Source organism: Spodoptera frugiperda, chromosome 15 (assembly GCF_023101765.2).
Source record: "Spodoptera frugiperda isolate SF20-4 chromosome 15, AGI-APGP_CSIRO_Sfru_2.0, whole genome shotgun sequence".
Lineage (NCBI taxonomy): Eukaryota > Metazoa > Arthropoda > Insecta > Lepidoptera > Noctuidae > Spodoptera > Spodoptera frugiperda.
In genome coordinates, this window is record NC_064226.1 from 10,094,719 (window position 1) to 10,119,429 (window position 24,711).

Below are 24,711 nucleotides of genomic sequence, written 5' to 3' on the forward strand. Positions count from 1 at the left end.
ATAGAATCGGACAAAGTATTTAAAGGACAATAAATTGACAGCAAAGTCTTAAGCCAAGTACATTTTGACTGGCGGTTTCAAATTATTTTACGTTGGAGATTAAGTATAATTCGAACTAATGAAGTTCGAATAATAACTTAAGTTTAATTTCATTTTATTCTAGGCAGTAGATAATTTCGGCAGCTTAAGAAATTGTATGATTAAGGTCACGCAGCTATACCCAAATCCATCATGATCATACCTACATCTGATTATATTATCGTTATATTGTGAGTTTCTCAATTAAATACTTTTTATTTTACTTATCTCAAATGTGATTAAAACAAAATTCGATAAAAATGGCAAAAGCTAGATGAGATAGTATCATGTTGTTAGACGAACAAGGCAGACTAAATTATAAGTTTTATGTAAAAAGTTTACACCACAACGTAATACAATTTCACTGCAAGGGTCAAAGTCCCCGCATTCGGCTAGTTACTTCAAACGTTCAGCGTAGGGACCAGATTACTGTCATCAACTGACATATTCATAAACGACGAGAATCCTCTCACACAAAACCTTCAGGGAATTGCTAAAACTCTTCTGGCTAAAACCAACGATCTACATACGTAATGTCAAGATTCAGCAGTTATTAGAACAATATCCACCTTTGTCTAGTACGTTACCTGATTAGATGATCGAATGGAATGTAGACAACTTTCCACTTAAGGTGCTCTAAATGTTTTAAACAAATATGTGACACTTTCTACAAAGGCTTGGTCGGGGGCAATATTGATTATCGTGCTAATTGTGTAAATTGTAACTCGGGTTTGGGTCATCTGAATCGTGCCTTCGACGTTCTACATATTAGAGTACCGCTAAAAATTATCGCAGTTTTACACCCAACGCATCTGTCCAGAGCATGTGTATCTGGAAATATTTAACTTTACCCATCATTTTCTAGTCAGTTGTCGTGTGGAGCACTCGCGCATTCCAGTGTATACAAATGTGCCTCTAACGTTCATCTAAAATGAATCGAATAGTTATTTTTGCCGTTTTGCTAAACTGTTTTCATATCGATCATGTTTATTCCGCGAATTTACCAGGACCATTAGTGTACGTCGTAACACCATCCCCGCGACCACCGCAAATTGATATGGGAAGATCAGCACCGTTTTACTACCACAAGTGGATGAGCAGAATGGACACTCCACAAAACTCAACGCTTTCTACCACGACAACTGAGAGAACGAAGACTCCTGATTTGATATTCGCTGAGTTCGAATCCGATAACAATAACATGAAATCAATTCGAAAACTTCTTGAAAAAGAGAAAATCAAATACAAAACGACTACGACGACAACTACGACTACAACATCAAGACCTATCTACGTTCCTGATGGCGAAGCGAGCAATGACTTAAGTTATGGTTTACCGGCACCGTCGACGGAGAAACCTGTTAAGACTGATATGACTGACTATTTTTCTTTGTATAATAATTTGTATAACTCCGGCCCAGTGTACGTGACTGCAGCAGCAACCTCGAGAACGGCACCGCCCTCAACTACCACTACGTCAAGACCGACGACGACACGGGCACCAGTAAACAATGTGGAAAATATTTGGCACATTATTGACAGTGAGAAACATGATCAATACTCTGGTGCGTGGCAAGAAGAACCTATTAGTTCCGAACAAAGTCAAGATCAGGAACAAAACAAAGGCAATTCTGAAAGCGCCGATGTTCATGACCAGGATGATAAGACTAAAGACAATGCAGGGATTGATGACAACTTTGCTTTACCAGGGTGAGTAGTGTTTGAGTTATGTACGTTACGAGTATTATACAGCCATTACTTTTCTTGTATATCTATGTAGGCAAGTAATCCAATTAAGGTCTCATGATAAATGTAAATGTAAAAATAATACCTAGTTTTGTAAACAAATATGTTTTATTGTTCACAGATTTGACACTAATCCCGGTAATGGAGCCGAAAACGAATCCAGAGCGATCCGAACAGACCCTAACAACCGATTCCCTTACATTGACTTAAAACCTTTTCAAATGAAAAACATGAAAAAGATCAATTCCTTTTCTAATGGCAAAAAGGGTAACAATATGTTTAACTTAGATAGTTTTACTGATATTAAAAATCCAATAAGAGGCGAAGTTCAAGATTCTGCTGCTCCTGAACGTCAACAGTTAGATCGTTACAATCCTGCTCAACCTTACTTGCCTCCGCCACCAAGTTACGGAGCCAAAGCTAAACCAGTTCCTGCCCCGGCTCCACCGCCACCACCACCACCACCAAGTCCTCCACAGCCTTCTGCTCCCCCGTCACGTCCAATTAATGCCGTCGCAAATCTAGTGCCCCCACCACCCCCGCCTGCACCTCAACTTACAGCAGATGACTTCCCAACCCCAAGCACTTATGAGTCCTTCCCACCCTTTGCACCTTCGGGTCCAGCGCCGCGTCCTGTTACTTCATATCAACCACCCAGTGACTCTGGCCCTGATCAATTCTCCAGCGAAAGTGATGACGACGGACCTCCTTCGGATGTTGGCTATAGATATAAACCACCTTCTGCTCCTGCTCCTCCCTCACTGCCGTTTGTTCCTACTTTACCTCCTCAACCTATTTCGGATTACTCTCATGATAAGCCACAGATGGCTCAAGAAGACAGTGATGATAAGCCTGACTTCCAAGGATACCATTATAGTAAACCAGCTCCACCTCCACCGCCTCACGATGATGAGCCTCCGGAAAAATGGGTATATGACAGCAAACCTGACTTCCACGGTTATCATTACAGTGAACCAGATATCAAATTCCATCATGACTTTGATGAGCATGATCACGACCACTTCCACTATCATCATCACCCTACAACGACGACAACAACAACGGAGATGCCTCGTGTCAACCGATACAGTTACTATTACCTCGGGAAGAAGCTCTACTATCTGCCTCTATACTTCAGTGTGTACTTCATTGTTTACGTAGGAGCTCTGATCATTAAGGCGGTGTTGCGTCATAAGATTACCTATCCTAACAGCTGGAGGCCTAACACCACAACAGCCAGTTTCTTCTCAAAGAGATCCATCGAATCTCATCTTTCCAATGAGAATCTCCATGAGATTACAGGTAGAGTCACAAGAGCTATTGCTATGGCAGCTGAAAAGTATGTTAGTGACAAAAGTAAAGAAAATTAGTCAAGAATATTGAAGTATGGGTAGATATAAAATGAAGTGTGTAAATTGTAGAAATATTATTATGTTGTTAGTTTAAGGTTGTTGTGAACTGGACACGTTTAATGGTTATTCAACGTTCCTTCTTATTTTTAAATGTAGTTCATTATCACAACATGTTAATTTTTAATTAAAAAAGTAAGTCGAAATAAAAAAGAATGATTACATTAATACAGTTGCATTTTATTTTACCCCAACAATAAACTGCAGTTTTTTTAGCAATCCTATTTCAGGAATTTACTTATTTTTTGGCCTGTTACAAATCCATATAAAACCATACATATGTTTTTGTTATTTAAGTGAAACAGGCATATTAACATAAAGGTAAAGTGTAAGCGTATGAAACTATAACATTGTTCACATTCAAGAGGTTTACAAAGTGATCCAACGAAAAACGTGACATTACGAAAATAAGTACAAAATCTTTTTCACGCAGAGCGTGTAAACCGTCACTGAAGCCGCATGAAGTTCAAGGAGCTTTCGGCAACATAATAATATTGTTACGCATCATCTGAAAAGCTGTTTTGTAACCATTATATTATTATGTTACAATTTTATAAAGCCGATTTTAAGATGGGAAGTGTTAATAAACGTCTTTAATTAGGGCTGTTTTCAATATTATTTGTAATTGTAAGAAATACACATTGACCCACTGACCCTAAATGTTTTTATAGGGATAAGAATTTACTTGTTTGAACAGAGGCACCGTACTAACTATGTGGTCTGAAACTGAAATCAAAAGTTAATATAATATGACGATTTATTAACATTAGGATCAGTAAAAGTATATCAAGTGCTAAAAAGAATCGATGTGTAGTAAAAAATTAGGCAATCCGCCAGTCACAGGGGAAAGGGTTGAGTACGGGTTGATTTGTAGCCTCGACAAAGACTTTTACAATTCTCAGCAAACCCCATTTTATTTAGATGTAAAATTCACGTTGGCTAGAGACCAAAACGGAACGGTATGTTGGCGATCTCGAATTTTCTATTGTCCGGAATCCGGATACGAGTGTCATTGACCCCTAACCTGAAACCGTTCGATGTGATAATTTTCGAGAGTTTAAACTTAAAATAAAAGGAAAATTAATTTGAATATGTATGCGAGTTTACTTTTTGTGACATAGATACTTACATATTTTCTTTATGGCTGTCTGTTCAATGTATTTAGTAGTGATTCATTTATTTTATCATAGTGGTTTAGAGACAGTATCATAGTGGTTTAGAGTCCACTTTAGGGTGGAATTGTTTGAAAACTTCTACATATGTAGAGGACAACTATGCTATCAGTTTTTCATTGTAGTATACACTGAATGCGAGGTTTGAATAAAATAATTCTCCTAACTTTACTTAAAGTCACAAGCCCTACATAGTGAGAGATTCATTAGATAGTTTTGTTTGTTGGTCAGGGTGAAACATGGTGATTGGTGACTAATTCCCTCCATTACATAAGCACCTGTTATAAATGTTGTCTGCCTTATCTTGTTGACAAGAGAACTGTTTGTTTGTTAGTTGATCTTGACTTACATTTTGCAAACAAGATTAGATATCTATTGATATCTTTTTTGATCTAGTAAGTACGATAGTAAGATCTCAAGTTGATCAGTCAATCCCTTGAATATCTCTAGTATTTCGTTGATGATCCGACAATAGAATTAAGTCTAATATTCGTTCTGAACCTTTCCCAGATCATTCAAATACACACATGTACTTATTTCTCTATCAGATATTATTTCGTGTAACAGCTACGGGAATTTTTCATAAATTATTTGCTTATAATGTTTTTACTTATTATTGAGTATAGAGGTAAGAAATTAGTATGCTTAACGATTGCAGTAATTATTAATTATTATTAATAATTAGTTTTCCTTGGGTGAGCACAACCTTGTTTGACACACCATAAAAGTAAACATATAACACTTTGGTTTTTGTAAAATATTCCTTCGTTCTGAGACTTTCACTTTTCTGTAATGTAATAAAAAAAACTCCAGTAATATGATGCTTAATATTGTTTATTGATAATGTGCTGTCTTTAACCTATTTGCTCACATAGTAACAAAATCCCCACAAAGATAGATACAAAGATATCTGACCTAGAAGAATTATAAAGAGGTAGCCTACTTCGAAAACTTAGTTACCTATCTAATGTAATAAATTGTCTTTAGGTACACATTAACTTTATGTTTACTTAGAACTTTCTTCGTATCCAATTTGGGCATTTTCATTGAGTTTCAAAAACAGATCCCAGAAAGCCATCCTCGATTTGTAATGCCTCTTCTCTACTTTAAGGTCTAAGTCGATGTTCAGGTAGTTCAACGCTTCCTTTGTAACTGGTGGCCATTGTACAGGCAATAATTCTGTTGACACTGGAGTGGGGTTTCTGAAAAATAAGATATGTTTTAGTAAAGATTATATATGTGACACGTTAAATATCTCGCAAGTCACTGGAGATAGATATGATTACAATACTTTTGTCTTAGTAGTTATTAGGAGATAGTAGAAGTATATCGACAATCGACTTAATATCAAAGTGTATGTGATGTAAAGTAATAGATACGTACCCGAATTTAACGAAGTTTGCCCATAATGTGGTCACACGATCGATGATAACTTGGTCTTCCCAAGAGGGTGGACCCATGTAGGAGATGTCAAAGAAATATCCGATCTCATCTGCATGCGCTGCTCCTGCGGCGGTTACGTTTAATCTGTCTTTTACAAAATTCCTTTTACCGTCATAAGAAAACACGTACTGATAAATGTTCCTCGCTCCGCCGTCTAGATATTTTTGTATAGTTCTGTGTACCGGATGATTGAACCAGAAGTCTGAATCGAATTTAATTAATTCATTTTTAACATTTTCACTAATTTCTTCGTCTCCAATATAGAAATGTCTTACAAGTGCCTCCATTTCAACCAAACTTTCATCATCTATATTAAAATATTGCAAATGATTGTTAAATAGATCCAACTTTGCAAAGTCTGCGGGTGATAGTGTTTCATATTTTATGAGTTGTTCGTCACTATTGTATCCTAAAAGAATGGGCACGTTCCTGAGATTCGTTTTCTTTACATTGATGGGGTAATCATAAATAAATTTGTCATCAGAGTCGAAACCGTTTTCCACAGTTGGACGGAACATCAAACCGAGGTCTGAAGTCGCTGCTATTAATAAGTTTGTATCAACCGTTGCCAGGAACGCTAATGCTTCTTCAGCGTTGGACGTTTTAAAACCGAGGTGTTCGGATAATTTCAGAGGTGCCGATGAATCAGGTTCTACGACCACCCAGGGACATAACGCCGTACCACTTTGCATAATCACCTTATCGAATAATTTTTCCTGGTTGTACAAAAATTGTAAGTCAACTGATGCTCCACCAGCGCTTTCACCGAAAATTGTTATTTTATCAGAATCACCACCAAATGCTTCAATATTATCTTTAATCCATTTCAAGGCTAATCGTTGGTCCTTTAGGCCTTGATTTCCAGGCACATCGGGTGTGTTCAGAGACATAAATCCGTAAGGACCCAATCGGTAATTTAGCGTTACTAAAATAATATCTTGATCAACAAAGTAGCGTGGTCCATACAAGTATCTGCCTGAGAATCCAATTGAAAATCCGCCACCATAGATCCAGACAGCAACGGGCAACCGGTTCCTTGAGTCGGCAGAATTTGGCGCATAGATATTTACGTGAAGGCAGTCCAACGTTCCTACTACAGTGTTGTTGAATTCTTCAATTTGTGGACATATCGCAGAATCATCGTAAGCTTCGAAGATACTGTTAAAGGCCGGGTGAGGCGTAGCTGGCTAAGAAACGATAAAGAAAAATGCTTTAGGTTTCTGTATAGGGTTGATTCCGTGGTTTCGTGCAAATCGAACCGTTCCGCGGCACAAATATAAAAAATGTGAATCTGTATTTTATTTTTATTTATCGTATTAAGTGATTCACCAGTATTGTAGCGCACCGTATAAATGGAAATACCAGCACTACGGAGATTGTAAATATTTTTGAACACATTGGGCGCACATTCACCTTGTTCTGTCACCACAGCTGACTGACTGGTAGGAACACATTTCGTCCTGAACTATATTTGGGTTGTATACACTATCGACAAAATTGACAAGGTTCTGGGAACGAGTGGTAATGAATATTCTATTGTGACAATTAGAAATTTGGTTTCTCTTGTAATTATTACGTTAAATTAATAATTAACATGCTAAGTAAGGTTTCAATATTACGTACTCAGCGTAGCCGCCGGTTTGAATGACGAAAGTTAAAAGTCAAGTCAAAAACACAAGTCGACAAATACGGTATTTAAACATCTGCCGAAAACATCTGCTGACGGCTCTAGTTGGAAACAAAGAGGAATGATTTTACACACGGATTTATTGATTAAAAAAACTAACTATTTAATTTACAATATTAGCGATACCCCCTGAAGAATATGTTTGAACTTATTCTGAATATTTTTTTTTGTAGTTTGTAGGTCTGGATATGTTTTTGCACGAAACTACGGAACGATCCATAGCATATATGAATTGAAGCTATGCGTAGAAAATTAATGAGGAATTAAACACTTACCCCAAAAGGATTGCTCTTGTCTACAGTAGCGTATGGTATACCCATGAACATAGAGTAATCGCCATCTGATGCTCTCAAACCACGGATTAATCCAACTTTAGAATCCACTAACGGATCTATTCTAGGTATTCCATTTCCATTATGGATTAGACAGAGTATTAAAGAGGAAAATAATATTTTGTACTTGTAATCGCCCCACATGTTTGCGGTTCGCGCACGAGAAATAAAGTAACTCTAGCAGTTTACAGATCGAAGGTGACACATAAAAGGCCTTGTGTTCCGATATGTGCAAAGGAGATATATAGATTACAGATTCTGATCACAATAGATTAACAGATTACATAGGTTTTGATAAAATATTGCGAAATCAATTGCCCAAGATGAGGGCGATGTATATTAACATATCAAATAAAATTATTGTTTCATAAAATAATTTTTCTTCACTATTATGAGTGTTACGTTATAGGGTCGAGGCTAATGTTAAGAAAAATGTCTAACTTAACTTCAAATGCTTTGCCTTAAAACTATTACCAAGTGTAAAATATGCCTTAATATGATGGCTATTTGACTTTCGAAGATACACAACATATAACACATTCCGTGTATTCCGATCAAGAAATAATATTATGGCTCTCCCTAAGCCGCTGTCGTTAAATTAATAAGATAAACATAGTCGTTGGTCGGAGAGACGGATGCTACTGTTACTGTTGTCACCGTCCAATAAACGACAAACAAGATAACTACTATAGGTACTGACCTGGCCGACCTTTTGTAAAGTCTTTGCTCGCTTATTTTCTTTCTTAGTTTCTTTTTTTTTACATTTTTAGATTTTCTTCCTTGTCGTGGGTGTATTAACAAACATAGGTACAATTTTTCATAGATATGCCGAGGCCCGTAACAACAATTTGTGGATCACAGATAGAATGTTGTCAACACTAATACCTTATAACATGAATTCTATTCCTTCATAGATGGAAATGACTTACTTGACTGCCGATTATAGGTATACATATAATCATACGCAAGAGTAGCCATCTATCACTTGTTTATAGAAAATTACTTTGCGCAATGTCGCGGGACATGTAAATTCGTCGGTATTTTCTCTGTAACCGATTTGAGATTTTTCATAGAGTTTATAAAACAGCTCCCAAAACGCCATGCGAGCTTTGAAGTTTCTCCTTTTGACTTTGAGTTCGGTGTCGATGCTTAAGTAATTCAGAAAATCGTTTGTAACCAGCGGCCATTCAAGAGGTAGCAGTTTACTTGTTTGTGGAGTTGGGTTTCTGCAAAGGTGATTAAAAATGTTTATAAGTATTTTGTAAATAAAGCAAATAACAGGTCATAATATACTGAAATATTAGAAAATTGTTATTGATTTTAATACTTACCCGTATTTCACGAAATTAGCCCACAAAGTAGACATACGGTCGATGATCAGCTTGTCGTCAGATGTGATGTTTTTATCCATGTAGGATACGTCAAAGAGATATCCAAGTTCATCTGCATGACATGCTCCTTTTGCTGTTACATTAAATCTGGCTTTCAAAAAGTTCCTTTCTCCACTGTGACCAAATTCATAGTAATATATTTTGTCCAATCCATTGTCAAGGTACTTTTGGATAGTTCGAACAACAGGATAATTATAATAAAAATCTGAATTTAATTTACTGATTTCTGATTTCACTTGTATGCTTACTTTTTCATCTCCAATGTAGAACCGTTGTATTATCTTCTGAACTTTCATAAGTTCTTCTGAGTCTAAGTCGAAATACTGATTTAGATTATCAAAAAATAAACCAAAATGTGTGAAATTTTCCGGCGGTATTACTTCGATACTTGCAAGAGCTTCGTGGCTATTGCATCCTAAGAGAACAGGAACATTCCCAAGACTCGGCTTTTTAATATTCACAGGATAGTCATAAATAAACTTTTCACCGTTTCCAATGTAATTTTCTACACATGGCCGAAATTTGAGATCCAGTTCGGAAGTTGCTGCAATTAATAAATTGGGACTAACTGTAGACAGGAATGCTAGAGCTTCGTCAATGGTCGTGGCAGTGGAGCCGAGATGCTTAGATAATTTCAGTGGTGCCATTGGATCTGGTTGCAGCATAGACCATGGGTACAAAGCAGTACCACTTTGCATTATAACTTGGTCAAATAATTTTTCGTGACTATATATGAAATGGAAGTCCACGGCTGTAGCACCAGAGCTGCTGCCACATAATGTCATTTTACTCGAGTTTCCGCCAAACGCTTCTATATTCTCTTTTATCCACTTTAGTGCTAATTTTTGATCTTTCAATCCTTGGTTTCCGGGTACTTCTGGTGTATCAAGACACATAAATCCGTACGGACCAAGACGGTAGTTAAACGTTATCAAAATAATGTCTTGTTTCATCAAGAAACGAGGTCCATATACGTATCTGCCTGCGAACCCGATCGTGTAGAAACCACCGTAGATGTAGACCAGTACGGGTAACGGATTATTTGGGCTGGCTGAGTTTGGAACAAAAATGTTTATATGAAGGCAGTCTAGTGTCCCAACTATGGTATTGTTAAATTCTTCAATTTGAGGACATATTGCAGAATCGTTGAAGGCATCAAACACTTTCCGGAATTTGGGTTGCGGTAAAGAGGCCTAGGAGGAAAAAATGTACAAATAAGTCAACGGTCGTAGTTTCATCTTTCATTGTATCTTGAAAGGCATGTAAAAACCCTCGCATTGACTCGACTTTTTACATGTTTTCAAGATATTTATTGTCATAGTCATAAGGCTCAAATTGGAACTCTTACCTAGAGTTCAAAATTCACAAATGGAAGTCCCGTGGTTAGGTATCGTGCATGACCAATGATGCAACGTAATAAGAATATTCAACTTGAGTCTTAAAACCTATTTTTGATATTTTAGCTTTTCAGTACTCACGGATTTAGAGTGTATAGATAAATAATAGTCATTTCAGTATAACTTACCCCAAAAGGATTAGTTTTATTGACAACTGCGTAAGGTATCCCAAGAAACATTGAATAATCGCCATCAGTGCCTCGTAAACCACGAATTGGGCCAACTTTAGTATCAATTACGGGATTTGTCCCCGACAGTCCGCAGACATTATAGATGTGGCCAAACAATACCAGCAAAATGGCGTAATAAATGTTCCGCATAATGTGCCAATCAATTCTTTCAGGATTTCAGGACCTGTTGGTGTTACTCCGCTGAAATATTAACGGAAAAAACTTTCTTTTATCTATTGATAAATGTGATTTATGCTAACACTTAATTGTGCTAGTCGGTTACTTTCAAATATTAGGTTATTTTTTAATCTAATCTCGTACACAGGTCTAAATGCTTTTAGGTAACTCAAGAAGTATAATCTCTGCCAATGAATTTCATGTCTAACATAAACGTAATTAATCTTTGAACAGTTAACGTCGACTAACAACGTGATATTAAAATGTCGAAAATTTAAGCAGTCTTACTTAATTTACAAGCCACGTTTTAAGTGTTATAATTACATCTAAAGGAATGCCACGTCAAAGTATTGAAATACAAAATGTTTTAGACAAACTCTAAAATGCTTTATACCTAAGTGCTACAGCTAAATGTTGGAAGCCGATCTGGGTAGGTAAGTTCTACTTGGCTAAGACCTATACGAACCCGCATTGCGGATTTCAGTTGTCTCATGATGAGATATAGAGTTTAAAACTGCAATATCTTATCTGCGTGCAGTTTATCTGGAAAATATTTTCTCAGTATTTGCTTCTAGAAAAATGTTAAAGTAACATAGTTTATCTCAGATATAGATTATGAGAGCAGCAGATAAGTAGATCGTCGGAACACTTGATAATTACATGGTCACAAGCGGTACGTTGTACTACTCATGGATAAAAGAAAGAGACTGGATTGGCCTTGTGGGCGGGCCACGCGCGCCGAGGGTGCGAGCGAACGTACATAGCGCTGTCATAACGCTCAAATGTTCATACTTACCGGCTAGCAATCGCTGTCATGTTTTGACAGCGTACGTATCTCCGCAACAATATTATATTATGCCGTACTTGCGCTATTATAACGTGTCGGAAAAGAAGCCAGGTGTGTAGCATAGCACGAGATGGAATTTCTTTTCACCGCTAAGTCCAAAAACATAAAAATACGTGTGATATTTGTAATTATAACATTAGTATTATGAAATTTATAGACAAAAACGATATAATCGCAAGCAGACTAATAGTAATACATTGCTTGCGATAGATGAGTACAATCTTGCACTACGTGAGCAATCGCGCAATGTATGACGTCCATTGCGAGAGTCCCGAGTACCGAAACAAAAGTTCATTTCCACAAAATCTATGACATCGATAGTGTTGGGCAAATTTGTAATCAATGTCGATTGTTACTATGATACAGTCTATTATAATCAATAGCACACTTTATAATTAAAATATTAAGTATTATTTATTACGACTAATTAGTAATATAGATTTTGAGTGAGTTTTATGTTTTTTTTTTTTTATAGAATGTGACATATGATTTATTTTAATATTATGTTTTAGGTTTCCAACAGATCCAGGTGTAAGAAAATTGTGGATTGACACAACTGGTAGAATAATGTTTTTTTTTCAAGTTCCACCACACAGATTAGAAACTGCGTATATTTTTATTTCCACCATATTTATCCAGACATTGGTCTTAAAAACTAAGCTTATCTAGACACACGGCAGTGTGTCCGCCAAGTTCGAGCAAAAAACCGACACACCGGCCGTGGGTTATATTACACGAACCATTTCGGGCCAAGTTCGACCCACCTATAACTCAAAATCTATTTTATCTACGCATATGAAATTTCTAGTATCTGTCGAGATCTACTTACTTATCTAACATACAAAATTTCATAATGTACCTATTGTAGGTCTTGAGATATGTGACGTCAGAAAATCGCTATTTTTACTATACACTCACTGACTGACTGACTGGACTCACTCACTCATCAAAAACCTAGACCACTTCCAATGGTCGTATTGACTTGAAATTTGGCATGGAGGTAGGTCTTTAGGTCAAGGTAAAGGAAAAAATCTGAAAATGGCCAAGTGTGAGTCGGTTTTAAAAATAATGAAGGTGTAAATTCATACCCCTAGGAACTAAAACAAAAAAATTATCTATATCTTCCAATGGTCGTACCGACCTAAAATTCGTTACGAAGGTTTGTATTTAGTCAAAGTAAAGTAAAATAAGAAAAAAAGAAAATAAACCTTACAAAAATAAATGAAATCCCACCCAAAACATAAATGTGAAAGGCTGCCAAGTTCGATAATATTGGAATGCTTCGCCTATAAAAGAAGTGAGATCTAAATAAGTACCAAGTTCCATACACAGACTTCAGTTAAAAATGATATAACTTGGCAAGTTTTAATAGAAAATTATATACTTGACTCATTGCGTTTAGTAGGTTTATAACAAAGTGTGTGAAAACTTGCCAACTTGTTATATCATTTTTAACTGAAGTCTGTGTCTCAGGCGTTTATCCGCACAATATCGCAATGTGTAATTCAGTAAGTCTGATTTTATTTTAGAAAATTTTAAATTAGTCTCTTTAAATCAGTTTTTTTGTCTAAAAATGGCGATATTTAAAATATCATCTTTCGTAAATTTAAAAAATGAAATAATATAACCATGTTATTTCAATGTGTTCTGTACTTTATACAGATTATTGTAAATGTGAGAGCCCTGTAATTAGCTAAATTAGACTAGTAGAATGCATTTGTGTCAGCTTAGAGTTGTCATGCTCACTCAAAGGTCTCACTGGCGGTGGCACGGGCATTGGATCGTTCGATTCCCTGCAACATGGTTGAGTTGGACGGTGCTGGTGTACGTGCCATGTTGGTGAACGAGCGCTGTATTAATTTTGTTGTTCTGAAGGTTTTTTTTCTTTCGCTTTGACTGAATATTAGTTTTACATTGTTCTCACATAGTTCAAGCGGCGATGCAAAGAAAAGCAATGTTATCAAGCCTTGTGAATCTGAAAAAGATCGAACGAACAGATCTTCGATCTTCTCCTAGGAATCGTACACTTTGCCGCCCTACGAACAAATAGATCACTACCGACTACAGTGCTTTGACGTACTTTTTACTGTATACTAAAAAGTTTTAATTTAGTTGTAATTATATAACGTGGAGTGCATAAATACAATTTCACAATGTAAGAGCCTTGTAAGAAACCATTGTAAAGTTAGAATTATAAGCACTGTCAACGAAAATGTTCATGTTTTTATTTTAGCAATAATCTCGAGTTAGTTATATTTTTTGTCATTAAGTAAGAAAGTATTTTCATTTCTTTCAATTCGATTGTAGAATATTATAAAAGTGGTAGTTTTTTACTTTGCTGTAAAAAAAAAACACACTCAACAATACGTTGTACAATCTATCGTCTAGTAAACGGTAGTATTGCTTTATTGTTTAAAATATTTTAATTTTGGTTTATTTTGATGAACTTTTGTCAAGGGCACACCGAGAAATGTATGAATGGGTCTGGTGCTAGACTGATACTGTCAACTTATTAATACATTTGATGGATCAGGTACCCGCTAATGTATTCTTAATATTGAAACATCTGCGCGTGGCTAATGATTAAAGTAATTACATATCAATGATGGCATATTGATGCGTCGAAAATGTGGTCTACAGAACAAGAGGCTTCCATGTTCTTGGTCCATTTGTATTTTATTTAAATTAAGTTTGAAACAATAACGGTAAACGCGGATAATGAGAGAAAACTGTAAAACGCGTTAATTAGCTGATAAATTTGATAGGAAGAAGATCTAGTAACTAGGCTCAAGCTTTCACTAGTGTGTCAACTGTACAAATTAAATTGACACGCCACTTAAGTAACACGCTCGGTGTGTTTACAGTATTCATATTTCAGGTGCTCCCTTTGCACTGTTAACTGGGGCGCGACATCACAAATCTGTCAGTAGCTTGCCCACCGCCGAACCATGCACATCCATTAAAAAAACGAAGTACCTTAGAAGTTTGAAAAGTGAAACTGAAGGACTATAGACCACCGGACGGCGTGTGGATGTTGGTCATGTCACGTCAACTGGGCAACGTTGCGCATGCGCAGCGGGCGGCGCGCGCAGCCTTGCCACCGCCGTACACGCCGCCCTACAACAAGTACAGATACATACCGCTACAGTAAGTACTTTTTACTGTATACTAAACCAAGTTAATTTAGTTGTAATTATATAATGTGGCGTGAAATATAAGAGCCCTGTAAGTAATCCATTGTAAAGTTATTATCTGTCAGAAATATTCATATATTTTAGCAATATGTCCTCGAGTCCGTTATTATTTTTTGCCATTAAGTTAGAGTGTTTTCACTGATTGTACATACTATAAAAGGATAGTTTTTTACTTTGCCTAGAAAAAAACACACAACAATACGTGTACCCTTAGTACGAGTTTGCTTTAAGTTTAAAATAATTGGTTGGTTTATTCGAGCCGGCCAATCAGAACGCCGAACGCGCTCTCATTTTGTTTACCTTAAACGTAAAGCAAACTCGTACTAAGGGTACTCTACATATTAATATAGCGTAGTAAAAGAACGGATTATATCGTGTATTTTTAATGATTGAATGCTATATCTCCTTCTTGTAGTGTTGATGAGATTCCCGAGGCATCTCTGTCGTCCCCTGCGGAGGAGGAGTCTTCCAGTAGGATGCCAATATCGGAGTTCATCCTGACAGCTCTGCGGACGGCGCTGGATGTGGTCAGGAACGTCAACAAGCAACGAGCCATCGCAGCCGCCGCCAGTGCCACCGCCCCCAACAATAGTACCACTGCCGTTGCGGTATGTACCAACTGACTTTTTTCTGAGTTGAGTTAGGAATTTATATCTATCTGTATATGTATTACCGTTATTATCGACTGTGATGACAGACAACTCACAACTATACCCACTAATCGTAGAGACCATATGTTGCGTGTTCGTTGTAGGGTGAAGGGAAGCACTGAGAGAGCTCCAAATTACCACAGAAAGGAGGTTACCTTTTTGTGCGTACGAAGTCGCTGGTAGAACTTAGTACGTCAATAATACACACATCCATTCTTAGTTAGGAAAGTAAAAGTAGTATTTGATAAAATAGCAGACTCAAAAGTGACAACGACTTACTTTTGAGTTAGGTTTAGTATCTATTGTGAGTTACCTATTATATGTATTACCCACCTTACATAACATATCCTATACAATGAAGACTCTACTACCATTTTCACCAAATAACTTTTGCAGCACGTGTCACGTATGCCCTTTACTCTTTATCAAACGTAAAACGAAAAGATGTGTTTTATTTTTAGTTCCTTTTAAGTACCTTACTCGACACCCGTCAGTTTATACGTTATAATAATATGTCTTAACTGAAAGTAGTTTCAAACTCTTGTAAACTTACCATTCTATGAGAAATTTCGTAAATACCTACGGTACTTTACTAGACAAAAATGTCTTACAAAGACTAAATAAAAGTATAGAGTCCGGACTAATTAACTACATTGAGTAAGCGGTTTAATTAACTAAAGGTCCTTTTGTAACTTAACTATTCAAACGTTTAAATAAAGCTACGATAGTGTACAAAATTGAAGTAATTGTTACCATAGTAGAAAAACATCTTCCTACACGTCCGGAAGATAATTAAAATTACCAAAATAGTCCGTGAAGACATCGGGCGACTGAAACAGTCTGAACATTCCGATCGCATGTGGAGAATTTTGAAAGAAGGTCAAAGTACGGTATCGACTGAACTGGGCAAATTGGTTGAAGTGGGTGACCGACTCGATGGCGCTAACTAGACGCCTTAGACAACCGTGCCTTAGTTGACATACATGTGTAAATGGAAATATAACGACTACTTAGCTTATTTCCTATTGTCGTCTCCATTCAAGTTTTCGTTAGCTGTTATGTTACATTTTTTGATGGAATTTTTCTAGATATAGGCAAATTAGTGATTTAAAAGCGAAGTCTAATATGTTTTTGTATTTTAAAACTCAGATTTGTGCAAATAGGTAACTTAGGTCAGAAACAATGAACGCTTTTTCTAGACGATACACAATGTTTTTCATCGTGACTGTGGAAACTAGCAAGTTACATTGGAAAAGTTGGTAGTTCGGATAGTTTCCATTAAAAGTAGTAAGGTTATTTACGAAAGGACTCATTATTTATTGTTAAGTAAAATATATGCATCAAAAAATTCCTGATCACTTATTGACTTGAAAGGCAATGAAAATAGAACGTGAAAAGCTAATTTTAGTTTGTTGAATTTATTTAAGCTTTGTAAACAGAAATTGATGATCTCACCTGAAAGTGGACTTATAGTATGTAAGGTTACGGTTACGTTATGTAGGACTAGGCATTGACTTGTTAGTAGTTTAGTAGTAAACACTTTGAAAAGTTTCTTAGCAACTTGTCGCAGGTAGTATACAGCTTAACAGGAAAATTGTTTGCTATGAAAGTAACGAAGGCACTTCTCAACACTACAACTACCTATTTATAAGTATTTTTAAGGGTGTCACCGAAATAAGTAGGATGAAATTGTATTACATGTAGGTATATTATATGTATTTTATCATTTTTATGGTTTTTTTATGTAAATTCCACTGTTTAAGAGAATTTAAGTTCTTATTAACAATTCCAGGTACGACGAACTAGGACGAAGGCGAAAAACGAAACAGTTGGAACCGGTCGAGGGTTCGAAGACTATTATGATGAAGACCACCACCATTACGAAGAACCCACCACCACTCCTAAACCTATGAAGCAGAAGGCCAGGTACACCGACCCCTGGGCTGGATACTACGACTGGATCATCAACGAGGGATCCTTCAAGTTCTGGAGTGTCTTCCAGGTAAGGAAGTCCAAATGCTTCAAATAATCCACACGAAGTTTTTAATTGTTTGTCTGTCAATAATTTTGCAAAGTGATATTGGTAACTAGTGGCTTGGTTTAACAAGCATCGAGAAATAAAATCGAGTAAAATAAACTATGTGTTCAAAAGATGATTGATCACTCTACGATATTTTATATCAAAATCGGTACAGTCATGTTCAGGATGCCAATACGGACAAATGAATATTGTACTCGTCAGTATAGATATCGTGATCAATTAAAAAGTCGTTCCACAAAATTATTTAATTACAGCTTCTAAACGCTTACACCTTGTTTTTGACACACGTCATCTTCTTCTGAATGCGCAAAAATAGTGTTGACCTCAAGCGCAGCGTAGCGCATCGTAGCGCGAAAATCGTTGTTTTATAGTTTCGCAACAAAAAATGATAATATTACGTTGTCATTTATCGTTGGGGCGGTAGTTAGACGACATAACATTGACATAGTTATGAATGTAACCATGTGATGACCGTCGCGAGTCGCGACTGCATGTAGTACCGCGACCTTGCCATTGTCGCTGCTCGCAACATTTCCTAGATCGAGGTTTCGACAACCATATGACTGCGTGGTTAGACAATCAAAAGGCTTGTTTACATACGTAATGGTCGTGTTTCCCACCGTTTCCAGCTGCCAGCTATATCTACTTAATAAGAGCAATTATTGACAACGCATTGGCCGGTGGTCGAGACGTGATATTATTTTCACGGCCGCAGCTTAAGTGCTTCTTCTTTTAAATGTTTCCTGATTTTTTCAACTTCAACGATAACGCTCATGTTTCTAGTAAAGGGAAGATATAGCTAAAACTTCCTTCATTACAGTTCGGAGGTAATTATTAAAATAGCGTCTAAACAGTCTTTGTCTAATCAAAAGAATATAAAATAAAATTCTTTATGTATTTTTAATTAATACAATTAATTTGTAAGAATACTTCATTACTATTTTTTGCTTGGACATAAACACAATTTCATTAAATCCGAGTATGTAGCTAAGTTTACGTAATAGTTTAAGTAGTATTCTGTAAACACGACGTAACGTTTCAAAATGGTGGTCACGACCGGGAGGCAGGGTGGAGGGAGGATGTGAGTAGTTCCGGCGGAGCGCGGCGTTCGATGCTCGGCGCGTGCGGGTCGCGGTAATGACCCACCGCTTATTGTGCCTGATTCACATTCAGATCCACTACAACTTACCACATAAAAGCAGATCTTCGTAAACAGACATTATTTACACACTGACGGATGTTTCAATACTTTTCATTCAATAGTATGAGGTTTTGAATGTCAATGCTTCTCAGCCGATGAGCGATTGAAACTTTGAATCGATTAATTGAACGTGGGAATTAGTATAGCGGCCTTACTGGATTGTTGCGATTCATTTCATCTGCTTGTGGTTGGTGAAATAATCCTTTAGGTTTACTATAAAATTGGGTTTGTTTGACCCTACAGAGTAATTTAACCCAAACTTTTAAACCAATCTAAGGGAATATACGCTTTGTTCTGGAATTCTATTGGTAATAGGATTTCGATCAAAGTTACCCCAGTGGGCCATAATAACTAATAACCCGACCTTACCCGGTACGCACGTTCCGTCAACTGAAGTTTCAGGAGAGGATTAAATAACAAGACTTCAAAATTACTATTCGACCTTGTCTTAATTAATTGAAACCTGAGTTCCATTGTTATAAAACATTTTTATGCCTATTGTTCATTAATTAATTGCTATTTTGATTTTAAACTGCCTCGTTGGTCGAGTGGTTGCAATTGCGTCTGCCGGGCAATGGGTCCCGGGTTCGATTCCCGTGTCGCGCAAAGCATTACTGGACTTTTTTCGATTTTTAGAAAATTTCTCGGCAATAGGCTCACCCCCTATTATATACATGCCCATTGTATAGTGGTATTACATGCCGTTATATTCACCTCTGCCTACCACTTTGAGGATAAAAGGCGTGACGTTTGATTTTAGACCTTTTTTTAAATTTATTAACACGTTTTTGTTAATTTCCAGCTGTTCACGGCGGCCCTGCTCCTGTACGCGTGTCTGTCCGCCATCTACTACGCGAAGTTCAACCCTATCTTACCCGACTACGACAGGGAATACGACGACTACTTCCTCGAGCGGACCGTAGGAAGAAACGCGAGGAGTTTAGACTCTTTAGAACCACACGAATTGCCTTCAGGACACAGTTGGATCAACCCTAGAACTTTCCAATTCATACTAGATGCCATATCGAAACACTACGAGGAAGAATAGACAAGAAATTGAATTTTAGTACTTATTAGTTAGGTAGTAAGTCATAAATTGATACGGGGTAACGACGATTTAATTAGGATATTTTCATATCTTATGGAAAATTTATTTGGGATTAGGATAGAACAAATGAATTCTGCATTTGTTAGAGTCGCTGCCATACTGAACAAATAACGTCCTTGTTACCCTGGATCAAATTATGTGAAAATTTGACTGAAACATGCTCAAATAAGGGCCCTAAAATATCGCCCTAAACTGGAAGTAGGTAGCCCTGACTTGACGGAACTTAATCCTAAGTTCTCATTGAGTCGGGTCTTTGCTTCGGCTAACATTTATTTATATTTAGTTCGTAAGCTACATTATGCTCAATTTTAGTTCCTAGAAACTTCGAAATAAACTAGCAATATAACAAAGGAAGTTTTATTAGTAAGTTTTGAAAGTGTTTTATGGTCGAAGTGCACGTGCGGGGAGCGTAAAATTGTGTTAGGTATACAAGGGTCTAAGGGAGCCACCATGTTCATGTGATGTAACACTCGCACTGCGCGAGAATAAACGTTCAGTGAAACCTCTACGATTTAGGACTGACGTGTACTGCCAACTTAAGGACGCACTTGATCAAACCAATAAAACAAAATTCACTTAATCAAGCAGGCAAGATCACGGGTAGATTAAAGCTTGTTAAATAATACAAAGTATACTTTTCTAACAATTCTCAGAGATTGTTATAGATATTTACAGCGTAATGAAGGAATTGTTAGAGCTCTTGTCTGCCATATTTCATAACTTTATAATTGGTTCACAAGTGGCTGTAAACTCAACGTTAACTAATTGACAGTGTCGTGTCTCCCAACGAAAGTGAGGAAATGTTTCCTATTGAATCTTCATGGGAGAGTCTACACAATTTATTATTTAATTTATGTCGTCACATAACTTTTATGTCGGTAATATTTTTATTGTTAAGTTAAAGTAATTATGATCAAGTTTTTATAATATTACACTTTGTAACTTCAATGTTATCATCGATTACAAAGTGCGATGAGCCATCGTTGCAGAATCCTGCCGATATAATACTGTATTATTTTTATTGGTATTTTTAAAGTCGTGATCTTGCTTGCACTTGTGTGCGTGGATGTTTACGCGGAGCGGCTGTGCGAGCAGCGTCCAGGGTTCGATGCCCGGCCGCGACCACTCGCAGCCTAGGACATGTACAGGATGTCGCTATTATACTGCCTTTACTACGACTTTCCTTGCTTATTGCTACTTAAAATGTTTTGTTTTATTACGGCTATCTTTAAAGTGGAAAAATGTTCATGTTACTGATTGTATCTTCTAAACTTTAAACTTAATTTGTAAGTGTTAGAATATTTTAGCGAATACTTCGGTGTCTTGACTACGAAGTATTGTTTGAGGAATGAGAGCGGAGCACTACAAAGTCTTTGTAAAACGATACTCTAGAAATTAATAAGGCATCGAGTGCCTCTCGAACTGTAACACAAGTTTAGATGACGCAGCGAGATTCTCCGTAATAATTAACTAGCAAGTATCTAGTATCTATGAGTTCACCATCGTTCAAGTATGCCTTTATTGTCTACCAAGCTAATTTAACGTAACTAGGAGTATACGACGTATACGTGTGTTTTTTATTATATGTTGCCATGTATCGCGGCCTTGTCTGCAGCGCTGTGCTTTGATATGTTGATGTGTACTACTCATTGCTATTGTTACAACAAACTGAAATTAATTTTAATTATTCGTTATTTATAACGATTACAAACACAATCGTTGTGTTATGCAAATATTTGACATCGAGCTTGAGTTTTGATTTAGAAGTATTGTTCGATTTTTTTTGCTCTAATGTTTATATTCTAATGGTTGGTCTCACTTCCTCAGAAGCGCAACACCTCAATATACGCCATTTGTCATGTAAATTCTAAGGAGTTCGACATTGAATGTCAGTAAATTGTATTGTATATGACAGTTGTACGATGTTGGTCGGTGGCCCGCGTGGACAAGTGTTCGCACTTGCCATACTGAATCACCCGACGATTTGCGGTTGGTTACGGCTATTATCTATGTAGAACGTTACAATTAGTGCGAATCTATTAGAAACAGCTACGGCCGATAGATAACGTTACTATAGATAGATAGCGATCTTAAGGCGATCAATTAAGCTGTGTAGCAGTCAGCGGCTCACCACAACACAGTTTCCGAAATGTTCCTGTGGTCTGATGTCCATTGGCCGCGTTCATATTTTGCGCTACAATTACTGTGGAGCCGTACGTGTTGGTATGACCCGGCGGAGTTGCGTGGCGCGCTGGTGGCTCGGCGGCGGGTGGCTGCGGCGGGCTCGCGGCCGTGGTCGGGTAGCCGCGCCAGTTCAACGTTCAAGTGCAGCGCGGCCGCACATCCCAACAGACCGTAAAGGTGCGCGCGCGCCGATGCCTCATGCCGGTCGACATCCGACATCCGAACGAATTATTCAATACTATCTATTAAGTCCGCAGTAGTTGTGGCTGACAAGTAATAAACTGACTTTGTACAAGTGCTCTGAGTGTTTGTTGACACGTTTCCGTTGAAACTGTTGTCCTGAACGTGCTGTGCTCTTTTTGGGGTCGAATAAGAAGGTAAATATCTTTTTACAGTTACTCTCGATACAGTTAAGATAACTACGACATCAGTTAAGGATAATATCCTTAGAAAGTAGAATATATTATTGTACATTTAGATTTGGATCTTTTAGTGATGACTTAACTTTAGATAGAGTTTAATTAGTTAAGTTCATAGCTTATTTGAAGAATATATTTTTGTATGATTTCTATATTAAAAGAGAACTTTATAAATTATAATACATACACATTATTAGGAAGTTTCCATGGAACCTCCAATCCTCAAAACAAAAAAAAATACAATAAAAAATCAAAAAATATTGACATTGAAACATAAATATATTACCATACGCCAATAACAAAATGCGTAAACCCCAACACAATATGTATAAAATGTCACTATTTTACTAATAATGACAAATTCGTCAAGTACGCCGTACGAACAAAATATGCGATAACATTCGTAGCGCACGAAGTGTGCCTTAAAAAGACATCAACGATGCAGATTCGTGCAACCTTACAATATTTTTACATTTTTATCATATTTTCAATTGAGAAACAACAATAAATCATATTCGGAATAAAATTATGATAATTTTATCATTTATTAGTATTCAGTGATAACGCATCTGGCTACTGTATAATATTGAAACAATAGTAGGAAGACTTTACTTTATGTATGTAAATATATATATTTTTTTAAGTTTTGGTGTTGGTACGTCTAATATTCTTATTACATACCTCGTTGCTTTAATGTTGGAAGTATGACTTCTAAGCTTAAAGTCCGGAGATTTAACTGCATGCCAAGGAAAAAATCATTAAATCAGTAGCTAATAAAAATAAGCATTGTGTGTAACAAATCTTATTAATTGGGGAAAATAAGGGAAAAACATATTTTTCAACGAATTTAAATTTTTACTACAAATGTCCTAAATCTTACTTCGTGTCATATTTATGTTCATAATACTTACTCCATAACCATAGTACCGTCAGAGAGCTGATGTATAAAGATTTATTTATTAAACTTTTAACACATAACACTTCTTCGAATTGCAAGTTAGTAATAATATAGTTCAAACAATATATTAATCAAGTGCTAAGTAAATAAGTAACGGTAGATAATTTAAGTGTCAATCGTTGTCAGTAATTGACGTAAATGTATCGTTAGTAAAATTATATTCACAGTTATTTCATTAAACGTTATTAAACGTTGTGAAACCGGTTATTGTTGTTTAACGAGAATGACACTTTGCTAACTAATTACTATGTAACTAGTAGTAACTATATAATGTAATATGTAATGTTAAAGGGTTATAATAAAGCTGTGGTAATATGTGCGAAATGAAGCGTTTAAGTTCTGAATTAGTGATTGGAATCTTTACACCTCGTTAGTAGGGTTACAGTTAGTAGGGTTACAAGTGCGTGGTCTCGGGTTCGTATTTCATCAGGTTCAGTTTTTATTTTATGTGACTACCACTTTAACGTAATAATCTTAGTTTTAAGTTATCACTTAATATTAAATGCTGATTAACCTATAATACTGCTATACAGTCATTTTGCGGAAGGCATACTTGAAGTCGATTTTGTATAAGACGAGTGTGCTGATAACGGGAAAAATACCAGAATGGTCAAATTGACTCCAGTTTTTGAGATAAACGCTTCTAACATTTTCCATAAAATGCTTCAATAAATGGGCCAAAAGATGTATTTAAAATCTATTTTTATTGTTTATCTTTACAAAAATACACAAAACAATAATAGTTTGGGGTACCTTTAACTAGAATAAATAAATGAAGATCATGAAAAACTTTTTCTTTGGGATTTTCTCTTATTTACTTTGTCAGGACAATCTCTTTTCAAGGTCCAACAAACAAAAAAAAATTTTGTTTTTACAAACTCTGTGATCTCTTTTCTCTGCTTTTGTAAACTAAACTTGCCACAAATAAAGCAAAAACTGTCAGGATCGTTTAAACAAGGTTTACGTGGAAAACTCAAGTTTTTGAAAGGAAAAATTCACTCGATTTGTAACTGATAACTTCAGGGTCTGATAACTATAAAGTTAAGTTGTTGCAAATAAATCCGTGAAAAGATAACAAACGTAAGTGAAAACAAATCAATGAACCAT

The 24,711-nt window shown here is 36.4% G+C and overlaps 5 protein-coding genes across 7 annotated transcripts in view; 3 read left to right on the forward strand and 2 right to left on the reverse strand.

Annotated features, from left to right (window-relative positions):
• Nucleotides 1-76: 76 nt before the first annotated feature.
• On the forward strand, nucleotides 77-3,399 carry LOC118270598 (probable LIM domain-containing serine/threonine-protein kinase DDB_G0286997). The gene is made up of 2 exons (XM_035586278.2): nucleotides 77-1,788; nucleotides 1,946-3,399. Exons 1-2 carry the CDS (start codon nucleotides 1,010-1,012, stop codon nucleotides 3,192-3,194), a joined length of 2,028 nt encoding a protein of 675 aa, XP_035442171.2. The 5' UTR covers nucleotides 77-1,009; the 3' UTR covers nucleotides 3,195-3,399.
• A 1,822-nt stretch (nucleotides 3,400-5,221) lies between these two features.
• On the reverse strand, nucleotides 5,222-8,081 carry LOC118276221 (bile salt-activated lipase). The gene is made up of 3 exons (XM_035594459.2): nucleotides 7,811-8,081; nucleotides 5,789-7,035; nucleotides 5,222-5,607 (listed from the first exon to the last, which is right to left on the reverse strand). The coding sequence occupies exons 1-3, from the start codon at nucleotides 8,009-8,011 to the stop codon at nucleotides 5,412-5,414; spliced, it is 1,644 nt and encodes a 547-aa protein (XP_035450352.2). The 5' UTR covers nucleotides 8,012-8,081; the 3' UTR covers nucleotides 5,222-5,411.
• A 151-nt stretch (nucleotides 8,082-8,232) lies between these two features.
• Nucleotides 8,233-11,055, reverse strand: LOC118276227 (esterase B1-like). The gene is made up of 3 exons (XM_035594470.2): nucleotides 10,784-11,055; nucleotides 9,199-10,451; nucleotides 8,233-9,093 (listed from the first exon to the last, which is right to left on the reverse strand). Exons 1-3 carry the CDS (start codon nucleotides 10,973-10,975, stop codon nucleotides 8,826-8,828), a joined length of 1,713 nt encoding a protein of 570 aa, XP_035450363.2. The 5' UTR covers nucleotides 10,976-11,055; the 3' UTR covers nucleotides 8,233-8,825.
• Nucleotides 11,056-14,889: 3,834 nt separating this feature from the next.
• Nucleotides 14,890-22,047, forward strand: LOC118278944 (uncharacterized). The gene is made up of 4 exons (XM_035598402.2): nucleotides 14,890-14,996; nucleotides 15,459-15,651; nucleotides 17,486-17,695; nucleotides 19,738-22,047. Exons 1-4 carry the CDS (start codon nucleotides 14,890-14,892, stop codon nucleotides 19,981-19,983), a joined length of 756 nt encoding a protein of 251 aa, XP_035454295.2. The 3' UTR covers nucleotides 19,984-22,047.
• Nucleotides 22,048-22,385: 338 nt separating this feature from the next.
• The window catches only part of LOC118272937 (uncharacterized), a 47,160-nt gene continuing 44,834 nt past the window's right edge, over nucleotides 22,386-24,711 (forward strand). For 2 of the 3 annotated variants that reach the window (XM_050698656.1, XM_035589681.2), the window contains exon 1: nucleotides 22,386-22,604. The gene's annotated coding sequence lies outside the window, so the exon portion shown is untranslated. The remainder of the gene's footprint in view (nucleotides 22,605-24,711) is intronic. The other variant, XM_035589690.2, reaches the window with a different exon arrangement.